A 15,391-nucleotide genomic window follows, 5' to 3' on the forward strand; every position below is an offset into this window, starting at 1 on the left:
CAAAGTGATGCTATCACCCACGTATTAACTCCAATCAATTCTGAGTGCAATACCAACCTCAGTCTTTGGAAATACTCCATCCTCAGTTGCTCTTTCATTTCCTTTTCCATTCTCTTATTCAACTCTAATACACCAAAGTATTTGTATCTTTCTGTTTCAATTTGTTTAATCAAGTCTCTGCTGGGTAATTCTGTCCCTTCTAGGAACCATACCTTGCCCCTTTTTAGGTAGATTATTCCACTCTTTTTGTGCCCAAATTCCATTCTAATATCAGTACTAAAAAAGTGGACTGTATTCACCAAGGAACTCACTTATGTCTCATCTTTGCCATACAATTTCAGATCATCCATGAAAAGGAGGTTGATTGCTTGGGATTTTTCCTGTAGTTAGTACCCTAGGTTCATTTTCCAAGTACCAAAGTCAGGGGTGTCATGCAGAGAACAAAAAGCAATGGAGATTAGCTGTCACCCTGGAAAATCCTTCTTCTGATACCCAGGGTGCTCAAGCCTTTTCTGTAAGATGTCAGTTCAGTTGTCCATCTCACTATTATTATTATTATTATGTTGTTTTTTATCTTCTTTCTTCAAATTTTCTTCCATTTCTCACCGAGTGTTTTCCGTACACCTAGGGCAGAGAAACTCGTATGCATTTCCAGTTTACACACGCAAATTAACAGGTTAAATATGTATTTAAAAAAAAAAAAAAAAAATTCATGAATGGATGTTGTTTTCACTGTGATAATGCTCTTCTCAGTACATGAGTCGTTCCAGTTAACACGATTTTTTGCACTTCCTGTAGGGATGGTAAGCCTGGTATCATTTTCAAATAGGTTTCAGTACCATTTTTTATCATTCCTAGAGATTATTATTATTATTATTATTATTATTATTATTATTATTATTATTATTATTATTATTATTATTATTATTATTATTATTATTATTATTTTGTATATGCACAACAGATTAGATTGATGGAAAAGAAAAATTCCTAACATTAGGCTACAACATGTAAACTTAGATGCCAAAAATCCTCCTAAGTATCCTAGCTGTCCTCATTACTACTATTTCCAGGAGTGGCACTAAAATAGGTTTTATGCCTATTTCCTCTATCCATCTGTTCAAATCTCTAGGGATAGTTCCCAGCGCACCTATAACTACAGGGATACATTTTACCTGCACTTTCCATAGCTTCTTCTGTAACTTAATGGCTAGGTCCTGGTACTTTGCTATTTTCTCTGTACCGCTCATGTTGACTTTCTCATCATTATTATTAATACTATTATTATTATTATTATTTTTATTATTATTATTATTATTGAGTGAGAGAGCAGTGCATGTCATCAAAGTGACACTGGGGTAAAATATACGAAGCCCAGTATATCATGACTACCTGTCTGATAAGGGTACACCAGGTACATGCATCTTTTATACCAAGACAATATTATATCAAGATTATTATTATTATTATTTTCTTCTTTCTTCAAATTTTCTTCCATTTCTTGCCGCGTGTTTTCCATACACCTAGGGCAGAGAAACTCGTATGCATTCCCAGTTTACACACTCAAATTTACAGGTAAAATATGTATTAAAAAAAAAAAAAATTCATGAATGGATGTTGTTTCTTCTTCTTCTTCTTCTTCTTCTTCTTCTTCTTCTTCTTCTTCTTCTTCTTCTTCTTCTTCTTCTTCTTCTTCTTCTTCTTCTTCTTCTTCTTCTTCTTCTTCTTCTTCTTCTTCTTCTTCTTCTTCTTCTTATTATTATTATTATTATTATTATTTATTATTTTTTCTTTCATCTCTTTTACAGCTCCACAATGGGTATCAGCTTCTTAGATAAGGACAGAAACACTTTCTCTCCTCCCGACTATGTGATGTTTGCTCTTCTGTTGGTGATATCAGCATCCATTGGGATCTTCTATGCCATAAAAGACCGTAAGAAAACAAACACAAAAGACTTTCTCTTGGCAGGAGGCAACATGAATCCAATTCCTGTGGCTCTTTCACTCGTTGCGAGCTTCATGTCAGCCATCACTTTACTGGGAACTCCTTCCGAGATGTACAGCTATACAACCATGTATTGGTACATTGCAATCAGTTATTTTTTCGTCTGTGGGGCTGCTGCCCATTTGTTTACACCAGTTTTTTATCGATTGCGTGTGACAAGTGTATACGAGGTAAGACTTATTGTTGTTGGTGTATTTCTATTTTGCTTCCATCCTAGTTTTTTTTTTCTTTCTCTTCTCTCTTATTTTGTTTTGTTCTTGTCTCTCTCTCTCTCTCTTTTACTCTTTTAATTGTTTCAGTCATTTGACTGCGGCCATGCTGGAGCACCGCCTTTAGTCGAGCAAATCGACCCCAGGACTTATTCTTTGGAAGCTTAGTACTTATTCTATCGGTCTCTTTTGCCAAACCGCTAAGTTATGGGGATGTAAACACACCAGCATCAGTTGTCAAGCGATGTTGGGGGGACAAACACAGACACACAAATACACACACACATATATATACATATACATATACATATACACATATATATATATATATATATATATATATATATATATATATATATATATATATATATATATATATATATATATATATATACACGACAGGCTTCTTTAGTTTCCGTCTACCAAATTTACTCACAAGGCTTTGGTCGGCCCAAGGCTACAGTAGAAGACACTTGCCCTATGACCAGACAAGTTTCCACAAAATATTGCAAATGAAGGACAATGGCGACATGTGTTTACTACTATCAAGCAAGGACACAGTAACATGCATACACACATACATACACACACACACACACACACACACACATACATACATACATACATACATACACACATACACACACACACATACATACATACATACATACATACATACATACACATGCATACATACATACACATATACATATAGATAGACGCATACATATATAAGTGTATATACAGGGTGGAGTGAATAAACTATCACCTAAATTACGCAAAAATGAAAATAACACTGACATCTCATTTTAACACATATATTTACCAAATTGTATAAAAATACCTTGAAATACTAAAGAGTTAATTTAATCAATAAAATCACCATTGGCTTCAATCACAACCCACATACGACTTTGGAATCTCCGGTAAGTCTTCTGGACGGTCTCATTCTAAAAATATACAACCACATCATTGAAATCTCAAAACTATGAGATAGTGCAGGATTAATTCAAAACAATGTGAATAAATAAGCATTACATTTGATAGAGTAATCTGAATGCCAAAGGGTTAAACATTTGCTTAACAAATTTTCTATACTAATATCACTGTGATATACTTAAGCATAATCAACACTCACTAAATATAAACAGGAACACAAACCATAACTATTACCAAACCAAAACAAATAAACATCACCACTCACCTACACTCTTTTGTGAACCTTTAAATACCAATCTTTTAAAAGCTAACACACCTTAATACTAAGCTCAAAACACAGGACTGAACTCTAGGATTTAACCTTCACATTCTCAAAACAAAAGGCAAACATCTCATTAATTTCTAAATAAAACCAGCAACAGCAAAACCATGTAACACATATGCTGACTAACAGCCTTACTAAAATCTTTTGTGAAACCCTTTGACCAGAAGATGACACACTTAAACATACCTAATTACAAAGATATACATGCATGAATAACTTCTAACCATTAGCACTTGCCCAAGTTTGTTCAATTGAAGCTATCTATTCAAGCTTACCACAACATAACATGCAGCGCAATTACTATTCAACAGAACTCAGGTTAGCCTTGAAAATTTTAACTTACCAGAAATAATATAAAGTCAAGATGGACTTAAATGATTTACAGCCCAATGATGGCTTAGGTGACCGAATCTTTGAAGTCATTGTCAATCCTATTCTTAAAGAATAATAAATTTGTACTCTATTGAGTAATCCTTCAATTTAATGTAAAATTGTTTTTACTATAATAAAAATAAAGATTAAGATATATATACTTGGTCTTGACAGCAATGAGCATGGAAAATGCAGCTTCACAAAGATATGTGGATGCAAACATAGGTAAAATCCAAAAAGCCTGATGTGAGATTAGAGGGTAAACTTTGAAGTCTTCTTTAGCTAGGGAGTTGAACTTCAGCTCAAGAAACTCCTCTCACACTTCATCAAAAACATCAGTTACTTCATGCTGAAATGAGTTCCTGATGAATTTCCAAGCTTTTCATCTATATCTGGGAAGTATCTGATGAATTGTTTTCAAGCCAGTTCGATGAGTGATTATTTGTTTCTTTAACTCAGAATCAAGGTTACCGTGAATGAGAGCAGAATCCAAATAACTAAAACTGGCTGTATTTTCCTGCTGAATTCGACATTTCCAGCAGTCAAGTTTGGCTATGAAAGTTCAAAAGGTGTCTTGGTGTGTGAGAATATTGATGTTTTTCCCTTATAGTTTAAGGTTGAGAGCATTCAACACTTCGAAGATGTTCATCAGGTAAGCTAGAGATAGCTGAAAGCCTTCAGAATGGAACTTGTCATGGAGATCTGCCTTCTGTTAAAAAACTAGAAATATTGCTACTTCTTGTAGTTCATAAAGTTGTCCAAGCATGTGCTCCTTTGATTGCCATTGTATGTTCATGCGAAAAGCAATGCTTCATGTTCAGATTGCATATCTTTACACAACAGTTTCAAAAGACGTCTGTTTAAGGCTCCACCTTTAACAAAGTTGACGACCTTGATAGCAACATTCAGGACATTTCTCATTTCAGTAGGTAATGTTCAGGGTGCTTAGGGTGCATGATGAAGTATGCAGTGGGTACCTACAACAGATGGATCTTTTTATCTCACCCTAATAATGACTCCAGACTGCAGACCAAGCATGGCTGGAGCTTCATCAGTGCACACCCCTACAAACGAATCCCATGAAAGTTTGTTTTCCTGAAAGAAGTTTGATATATCACGAAAAATAGTTGCTGCTGTTGTACAACTATCCATAGGGTGAGAGAACAACATTTACTGTACATTATTTACATTCAATGAATATTTGTCCTCATCTTGTTTGTTGTTTACACAACATTTCAGCTGATATACCCTCCAGCCTTCTTCAGGTGTCTTGGGGAAATTTCGAACCTGGGTCCTCATTCCTAAGGTATTTTTCGATGTTATTATTATTATTATTAGTGTTCTTGTTGTTGTTCAGGTCACTGCTTGGAATCGAACTTAGAATCTTAGGGTTAGTAGCCTGCGCTCTTAACCACTATGCCATATGCCCACATGGCATCATTGCTCAAAGTTTTGTACCATATCACACACAGGGGTCTTCTGTGTCACCCTTTTGGAGGGAACAAATCTAAACCAAATATATTCATTAAGATAGTTCTGTTTCTTTGCACTCATTGTGAATTATTTGCTGTGCAGTGGATAGCACAAATATGTGAACAAAAGATAAAGCACATGTAAGGTAATGTCAAGGCCCAAGTTAGAATGCTTGTAGTAAAATGTTCTGAAAAAAAAAAATTGAAACAAATTAAAAAAAAAATTAAAACAAAGTTAAATTAAAAGAAAAGTTATATGAAAAATTTGTACAATAAAATATTGTATTTATTTGTATGAAAAAAAAAAAAATGTTTCTTTAAAATAGAAGAAATTTTGCATAGCTTTTAGTTTTACCTAGTACTTTCTGTAATACTTAAATCTGAATTTTAGTTTAAAATTTGGCTTTATATTACAATTTTTTTTTCTCATAAAAAAATTTATTATATTTTTAACATAAACATTTAATATTAAATATTTTAGTTTTATTAAAATTTTTTATTTTTCCAATCTGTGTTTTAATTTTTTTTGAGACTTTATTAAACTGAGCAACAGTAGAATCTATTACATACATTTTGTTTCATTTCCTATTTTTAGATATATCATACTTTCATCTTGCTAAAATTTAAAAATAGTTTTCAATTTTTAAAATTAAGTTAATATTTCTTAGTGTGCTACTATAATGATTTGATAATGTTTTAAACAACGATACTTTTGGACCAAAAGGAGTGGAAATCCTCGAATCACATACAGTGTGTGGTCTTGGGATTGATATGAGCAACAATGCCTTGTTTCGCATGCATGTCACCAAGATGGTGGCAGTGTGCAGGTGAGTGGCTGAATGGATTCTGGGAACTTTCAGAACAAGGGACCAGGAAAAAATGTTGGTCGTATGGAGGACTTTTGTCCTCATCCATCTGGACTACTGCTCTCAACTATGGTCACCCTACACTGTAGGATTAATTGCAGAACTTGAGTTGGTTCAGAGATACTACACAAGGAAGATTGCATCAATGGAACAGCTGAGCTACTGGGAGAGACTGAAAGAGCTATGACTCACTCGGAGTGAAGATGGGAGAGATAAGCAGTGATACATGTATGGAAGATACTGGAGGGGCTGGCACCAAACTTTGGAATTAAGAGTTATACCAAACCTCGAAATGGACGTCACTGTACTGTTCCAAAAGTTCTGGCTGTCTCATCTAGGGTAAGGACATGTACTGCAATAGCTTGGGATTCAAGGGCCCACAGTTATTTAATGCCTTGCCATAACATCTGAGGGATTTCCAGGGAGTGGGGGTAGATGCTTTCAAGAAACAATTTGACCTCTTGTATCCAAGATCCCAGATGAACCAATATCAAGGCAGGAAACTCAAAAGAGGGCAGCAATATCGAGCTCTTTCCTTCACTAGAAGCCAAACCCATAGAATTGGCCAATTAAAAGGTGATTACAATAGTGGTGCCCCAGCATGGCTGCAGCTTCAGGGCAGAAACACATGCAAGAATAAAAGAATATGAAAACTGTAGATCAAACTTGTTTATAATCTATTAACTGAAAAAGATGTTTGTCTTCACACGATGATAGTATCTAAGCATTATACCAGGGGGTTCTTAACCTGAGTCTTGTAACAAAAGATATAACAAAATAAGGGCAAATGTTAAAGCTACAATTCAGAATTAGTGAGAATTCTGAGGGATATGAAGTAGGGTCAATAAGTACAGAAAATGGTAAGCAGCATTAAGATAGAAAAATAAGAAAACTAAAGGTATAAGTTGATTCTTTTGCATTTTTTCATAAACTTCTCATTATTTAACAATGCTCTCGTTTAGAGAGTAACAAATATAATTAGAGAAATTCCTGCTTTTTCTCGCACACACACACACACACATAGTTGAAATTTATTGAACAAAAAACGAAGACAAGTGTATGAACAACAAGTAAGGGCATTAGTTTGATGCTCAAGAAAAATGCAAAAATCTTTTACATTTCGAACCTATGCTCTTTAATAAAAATGAATAAGAGAAAATAAACAGAGGGAGAATGAAAAAAACTTGTAGATTTCAGTGGTTCAGCATACATACAGGGTGTGATGGGTAAATTTTATACTTTTAATTCCACACATGAACATCGTTTCTTTTTGCTTTTGTCAATTACACAGTATAGTAGGGTCAGTTGGGCACCATCTGTGAGAAAAACAGCACCATGATACAATTCACTCTGCCAGAAATTTGGAAATAACATGCTGTACTACTTGGCATTCATGCAAGTAGCTCCAATATGAACATTTCTGAATGTCTAGGTGTCAATCTGAGGACATGTACCGAGGGTGATAAAAATCAAACATCCAGTCAACATCATGGTGTTTGTAGTGATCACTAGTGATGGCATCATTATGCTTCCATTCATCTTTCCACATGGCCTCAGACACAACACGGAGGCCTACATCAAGTGCCTGGAGGAGGTAGTCTGCCTTGGGTGAAAAGGGTGGCTGCTGGAACATCCTATGTCTGGTAAAAGGACCCTGCACCATGACACACAAGCAGGAGAACCCAGTCATGGCTGTCAGACAATTTCTGCAACCACGTCACCCCTAACATCTGGTCACCCAACTCTCCAGAATGCAACCTCCTTGATTATTATATGTGGGGTGCAGTTGAGCAAGAGACCAACAAAAGTCCTTGTAACACCAAAGATGAACTGAAGGCAAGGATTATGGCAGCGTTCACCAACTTAATCAAGGAGACCGTCCAGAAGAGTTGCAGGAGAACTTTCTCTTTAGTATTTCAAGATATTTTTATGTAATTTTGGTAAATATATCTGTTAAAATGAGATGTCAGTATTATTTTCATTTTTGCATAATCTAGAGGACAGTTTATTCACTGCACTCTGTATATATATTGCGAAGACCTGTTGAGGCAAGTCAGATCGAAATCAAAAATTGAACCAAATTCGTTGATTGGCACCCATGCCAACATTCCTTCATTGGACACTAAACTCAGCTTGCGAAGACCTGTTGGGGCAAGTGAGACCGAAACTGAACCAAATTCGATGACTGGCACCCGTGCCAGTGGAGCGCTAACAGCACCATCCGAGCAAGATCACTGCCAGAGCAGCGGTCTCGCTTCCATGCCGGTAGCACATAAAAAGCACCATTTGAGCGTGATCGTTTCCAGCTTCGCCTTACTGGCACTTGTGCCGGTGGTATGTGAACAAAACATTGGACTGACTCATGTGCTGGTGGCACATAAAAAGCACCCACTACACTCTCTGAATGGTTGGCATTAGGAAGGGCATCCAGTTGTAGAAACTCTGCCAGATCAGATTGGAGTCAGGTGTAGCCACCTGGTTCGCCAGTCCCCAGTCAAATCGTCCACCCCATGCCAGCATGGAAAGCGGACGTTAAATGATAATGATGATATATATATATATATATATATATATATATATATATATGCATACACACGCACATGTATATTCATACATATGTCTTTCTATATGTGTGTGTGTGCGTGCGTATGTATGTGTGGGTGTGTGTAATGTACCTACATTTAAGCATAAAATATAATTCTTCTGCATAAACACCTGTAAATTATTCGTATTTATGGGTGCAAGCCATGGTAAGAGTGGAAAGCAAACAAGTATAAAAAGCAATAAAGGGGAAAAAAGCAACAAAAATTTATATCAAGGAAAGTGTGTGATAATATATATGCCTATACACACATATAAACTGGCAAATATATTCATATGCACACGCATTTAAATTTGCAATACACAGAAAAATCTATACACACATATTTATGTATGTATATATATATATATATATATATATATATATATATATATATATATGTACATATATATACATATGTACATATGTATACATATATATATATATTTATATATATGTATGTATATATATATATATATATATATGTTTAGATGTATGTATATATATATATATATATATATATATATATATATATATATATATATATATATATATATATATATATATATATATATATACACATACAGACTTGCACACACATATTTTTGTGTGTGTAGATAAAAGAAAAACTGAGAGTAATATACAGAGAGTGTGAAAGAATTTTGTGAAACGCAGATTACATCACGAAAAGAACTAAAGAATTTGCTTTCGCCTTTTCTCTATATTTTCTGTGTATTTCTTTGTTCGTGTTCAAATGATCAACCATATTTTATGGAGGTCCTCTATTGAGATCTATAAATCACATTCAATGGTTAACATCTCGAGAAACAGGTACACCCAACCTACATTGTGTTTCATCAATGCCGTTTACTGTAGCCCATTGACTGATATATATTTTTGTGCATTTATTATTACTATTATTATTATTTTTGTTATTTTTAAGATAAATGTGTACTGGATAACTTCTAGATTAGTATCAGCAAGATTATATCTATGTTGGTATGTGTGTGTGTGTGTGTGTGTGTGTGTGTGTATGTGAGAGTATGTATGTGAGTGTGTGGTTGTGCATGCATGTGTATGTGTGTGTTCAGATGTATGTGTGTGTGTGTGTGTGGGTGTGCAGATGTTTGTGTATGTGTGTGTGTATGAGTGCAAGTGTATGTGTGTGTGTGTGAGTGTGTGTGTGTATGCAGATGTTTGTGTATGTGTGAGGATGTATGTCTGTATAATTGCAAATGTGTGTGCATTTGCAGATGTATGAGTGTGTGTGTGTGATGTTTGTGTCTGTCTGAAGATGTCTGTGTATTTATAAGTGCAAGTGTGTGTGTATGTGTGTGTGTGTGTTTAAATGCAAGTGTGTGCATTTGCAGATGTGTGTATGTGTGTGTGTGTGTGTGCAGACGTTTCTGTATGTGTGGAGTTGTGTGTGCTTGTGTATATATATGTATGAGTATGCGTGTGCATGATTCAGTTTGTATGTGTGTATTTAGGTGTATGGTTGTGCACATGTGTGGCTGTGCATCTGTGAGTGAGCAGTTGTGCATATGTGTGTATGTGCATGTGTGGCTGCATGTGTGTGTGAATGTATGTGTATGTGCATGTGTATTTGTGTGTGTGTGTGTGTGTGTGTGTGTATGTGTGTGTGTGTGTGTGTGTGTGTGTGTGTGTGTGTGTGTGTGTGTGTGCGCATAGGTGCTTTTCTAGTTTTGCTTCTTGTATTTCTCATCAAAAAGGAGCTGGTTTCAAATCTAGAAACAAGTTTTTTCGCTGGAATTTTGGCAGCAATGGAATAATTCATGTAAGTTTGTATGCATTTATGCATGTATATTCAAAAGATGTATGTATATACATATGTGCATAAATATGTAAATATAAATGCAACTGCATACACACATTTATGTATGTATATATCTATACATACATTCGTGCATATACATACACATGCATGCACATATAAGCACGTATATATGTCATTAACTTTATGGATCTGTAATAGGATTTACATAACCTGTAATCTAACTTAAGTATGCATATACATGTATATGTTGTGCCCATAGTTGTGTATATGCATTTTATGTGTACTAATCATTTTGCATGTCATGCATATTTAGATTGTGTTATTCATTGGGTTGTAGCTGTAACCTCCAAATTATGAATGTTCTTACTGGTTTTGACTTTGAAATTACTCTGCTAAAGTTGAAACCGGTAGGAAATGATCAACGCTTATTTACATTATACACTGTATTTTGAAATCATATAAAAGTTTTAATACATTTTCAATTTTATTCTCCTATGTCATGTGATCATCAGGAATCTTTAAACTTTTTCACTGTACCATGCCATACAAATTTCTGAAAATTCCATGTAAAGCAGAAACATTGTCCAAAAAAAGAAAAAAAATGAGATAATTCTTTGAAAATGTAGTGAATTTCTTATGTAATTACCCTTCCTCATTGAAAAGCTGAAAGCATTTCACAGATTTACAAGGGGCTATGCCAGCAGAAAGAGAAAGAAGATAGACAAAAACTCTGATCAGTCATAATGTGGAACTGTTATGCAAAAACATCCATTCAGAGAAGACCATCAAAGGATAATAACTTACAGACATTTGACAATATTCTCAGAGATACTACACTATTAATAATAATAATAATAATAATAATAATAATAATAATAATGATAATAATAATAATAATAATAATAATAATAATAATAATGATAATAATAATAATAATAATAATAATAAGTATGTTATATGTGGAATAAAAGCTTTGATTTGAAAGAAGTTTCGGTTTTTTTTATGAGCTTAGCAAAAAATATTGAAAGACAGTGAGAAGGAAACAGGCAAAAGGAAAAAGACTAAAAGCCACTATGTATGTATGTATGTATGTATGTATGTACTTACATGTGTATGTGTATATATATGTATAGAATGCAATATGTTTATATACATACACATAGATACAATATAGTAATATGTCCATATATTTATATGTATATATGTGTGTGTGTGTGTATTTGTAAGTCTTTATATATATATGTGTGTGTGTGTGTGTGTGTGTGTGTGTGTGTGTATATCTATCCAACTTCATATCTATCTATGTATATGATATATATGTATATGATTTGGATGTAACTTTTGGAAGATATAGTGTAATTAGATCAATCTTATGGTTTGTCAACACTAAATTTCACACAGTGTGAAGCTACTTCTTTAAATGAATCAAAAGTTGGAGATGCATGGTTCACCACAGACACCAGAAGTAGTGTGAATGTCTGCAGCACAGATAAAGCAATTCACATGGCTGTAAATGAGACCAGTCCTAAGCCACTAGATCAGATTTAATGTATGTGGAAGTGCATGGGCCAGTGAACACTTCATTTCACATTGCTTTATGACTACTTCAACATCTGCTGCATGGAAACTGTGTATCTGTACATGCGATGTTTATTTGGTGGAGGGAGTTGGCTTATGTGCAGCACAAAAATGTTGTCACTGTGAACATATGTGAGTGAATTTGATTGACAGAAACTGAAGGAAACAAGGCGGCGAGCTGGCAGAAACGTTAGCATGCCGGGTGAAATGCTTAGCGGTATTTCATCTGCCGTTACGTTCTGAGTTCAAATTCCGCTGAGGTCGACTTTGCCTTTCATCCTTTCGGGGTCGATTAAATAAGTACCAGTTACGCACTGGGGTCGATGTAATCGACTTAACCCCTTTCTCTGTCCTTGTTTGTCCCCTCCATATTTAGGCCCTTGTGGGCAGTAAAGAGATAAGAAAGTGAAGGAAGCGCCATTGTATATATATTTAAGAAATGGAAAACAAAATAAATTGAACAATTATAAATTTGATTCAATTTAGATATTTTATACAAACAAATGACACCTAGCTAAATTGTTAAACATATATACCATTTTGAGCATGGCCATTGCCAGTACCCCCTGACTGGCAATAACCATCTATGCTTCATATTTATTGTATATAAACAATTGATAGGCAAAAATGCTGCAGTTTTCATCTGAGATAAAAATTTCTTATTGGCATGTTGTCTTTAAAAACACTTATATTGCACAGAGGCAAAAGTTTATCCCAGTAGTGGCTAGCAAGACTACCAGATAAATGTTAGTCTTCTTAGGCCTTTTCAGTGCTGTATACTCAAAATTACATACCTAGAGTTAAGGTAATATTTATATTTTTTTAATTTTTCAGTACCTTGAGCTGAGATTCAGTAAAGGTGTTCGAACAGCAGGGTCTTTAACCTTCAGTATTCAAATGGTAAGTTTTTCTTTTAAATTTTCTTTTTTTTTTTTCTTTTACTTGTTTCAGTCATTTGACTGCGGCCATGCTGAAGCACCACCTTTAGTCGAGCAAATCGACCCCAGGACTTATTCTTTGGAAGCCTAGTACTTATTCTATCGGTCTCTTGTGCCGAACCGCTAAGTTACGGGGACGTAAACACACCGCCATCGGTTGTCAAGCGATGTTGGGGGGACAACACAGACACACAAACATATACACACACATACAAATATATATATATATATATATATATATATATAGATATATATATATATATATGACGGGCTTCTTTCAGTGTCCGTCAACCAAATCCACTCTCAAGGCTTTGGTCAGCCCAAGGCTATAGTGGAAGACACTTGCCCAAGGTGCCACGCAGTGGGAACGAACCCGGAACCATGTGGCTGGTAAGCAAGCTACTTACCACACAGCCACTCCTGCATTATAAAATGTTTGTCATTTTCTTTATGAAAGCTTGTTTGCTTGTAAGTAAAGTTAAATTATTTTCCTTCAAATCTTCTGGTTAGGATTTCTGACTTTCATCCAGGCAGCTTGGCTTTGATTCCTGGCACAAGAACATTTATATTTTTTGGCACAGTAATAGGTGTGTGGTGAAGAAGTGTGCATATCAGCCATGTGGTTTCAGGTTCAGTCCCACTGCATGGTACCTTGGGCAAGTATCTTCTACAATAGTTCCAGATCAACTAATGCCTCAAGAGTGAATTTGCGAAAAGGAAACTGTGTGGAAGCTTTTTAAAAACACACACACATACATGAAACAGGCTTCTTTCAGTTTCTGTTTGGACCAAATCCATTCTAAAGGCTTTTGTCAGCCTGGGGTTATAAATTAGAAGACACTTGCTCAAAGTGCCAGGCAGTAGAACTGAACCTAAGACCATGTAGTTTGGAAGGGAACTTCTTAACCATCATACTTCAGCAACAGATTGAGAATTATGGTTATTATTCTCTTATCTGTGGAATGTTGGACCATTTATATGCTCACTCATAGAGTAGGTACTTATAGTCTCACTCAACAAGGCGGTACTTGGATGCTAACGAGTAAGCACTTAGTTCAACCACTTAAATGTTAACACTTGCCTCAACAGGTCTTCATGTGTCAATTTTTATGGCTTCATTTGCAAAACCTCAGAGATTGTTTGAGGGAAAATAAAGAAGAAGCTATGGCACATGTCTTTGTATAGTACAAAATACTGAATCAAAACATTTGTACTATAGAGCCAGAGCTGATTTCAGCTGGGTTAGTAATGAAAGGGTTAAGAAGAAGATTCCTCTTTGGCTCAGCTTGTATGGTGTTCATGTAGAAACAGAAGCAAGGTTGTTGAGGTAGATTTGATGTTTTGCAGAAGATCACTTTCTGGTTCGATGCATAAGTGAGGCTATGCTGCAAACAAAACTTTGATCATTATGTGTATATTCTAGCTACGTTTTGTTTTCTTACATTTTCATTATTCGTTTAAGAGAAAAACCTGAAAGAAATCTTTTAGGAAAGCACCAGGAAGTGAGTGATTTATTACTCAGGTTTATTTTAAATCATTCATGCAATAAAGTGTAAAGAATCAATTGTAATGGGCAATATTTTGAATCATTCATCCTATACTCTATAATCTGTATTAATCTGATGATATACTGCTGAAGACGGAGTGTACAAAATACATATATACATGCGTATGTGTGTGAATGTTTACATGTGTGTGTGTGTGTGTGTGTGTGTTCTTTTATTCTTTTAGAACATATATATATATATATATATATATATATATATATCATCATCATCATCATCATCATCGTTTAACGTCCGCTTTCCATGCTAGCATGGGTTGGACGATTTGACTGAGGACTGGTGAAACCGGATGGCAACACCAGGCTCCAATCTAATTTGGCAGAGTTTCTACAGCTGGATGCCCTTCCTAACGCCAACCACTCAGAGAGTGTAGTGGGTGCTTTTACGTGTCACCCGCACGAAAACAGCCACACTTGAAATGGTGTCTTTTATGTGCCACCCGCACAAGAGCCAGTCCAGGGGCACTGGCAACGATCTCGCTCGAAAACCCTACAAGGCCAGTCAGGCGGTACTGGCAACGGTCACGCTCAGGATGGTACATCTTATGTGCCACCCGCACAAGAGCCAGTCCAGGGGCCCTGGCAACGATCTCACTTGGCTTGCCGGGTCTTCTCACGCACAGCACATTTCCAAAGGTCTCGGTCAGTAGTCATCGCCTCGGTGAGGCCCAATGTTCGAAGGTCTTGCCTCACCACCTCAGCCCAGGTCTTCCTGGGCCTACCTCTTCCATGGGTTCCCTCAAC

The 15,391-nt window shown here is 35.5% G+C and overlaps 1 protein-coding gene across 10 annotated transcripts in view; it reads left to right on the plus strand.

The window, feature by feature from the left end:
- The window catches only part of LOC106880479 (sodium-coupled monocarboxylate transporter 1), a 176,379-nt gene that overhangs the window by 58,034 nt on the left and 102,954 nt on the right, over positions 1-15,391 (plus strand). For 5 of the 10 annotated variants that reach the window (XM_089349493.1, XM_052966176.2, XM_014930424.3 and 2 more), the window contains exons 2-3: positions 1,809-2,175; positions 12,980-13,045. In XM_089349493.1, coding sequence (XP_089205619.1) covers positions 1,816-2,175; positions 12,980-13,045 — 426 coding nt within the window. In that variant the 5' untranslated portion in view covers positions 1,809-1,815. Of the gene's footprint in view, positions 1-341; positions 522-1,808; positions 2,176-12,979; positions 13,046-15,391 lie in introns of those variants that run through there. The other 5 variants (XM_089349490.1, XM_014930423.3, XM_089349491.1 and 2 more) reach the window with 3 other exon arrangements.

Source organism: Octopus bimaculoides, chromosome 3 (assembly GCF_046866305.1).
Source record: "Octopus bimaculoides isolate indiv1 chromosome 3, ASM4686630v1, whole genome shotgun sequence".
Classification (NCBI taxonomy): domain Eukaryota; kingdom Metazoa; phylum Mollusca; class Cephalopoda; order Octopoda; family Octopodidae; genus Octopus; species Octopus bimaculoides.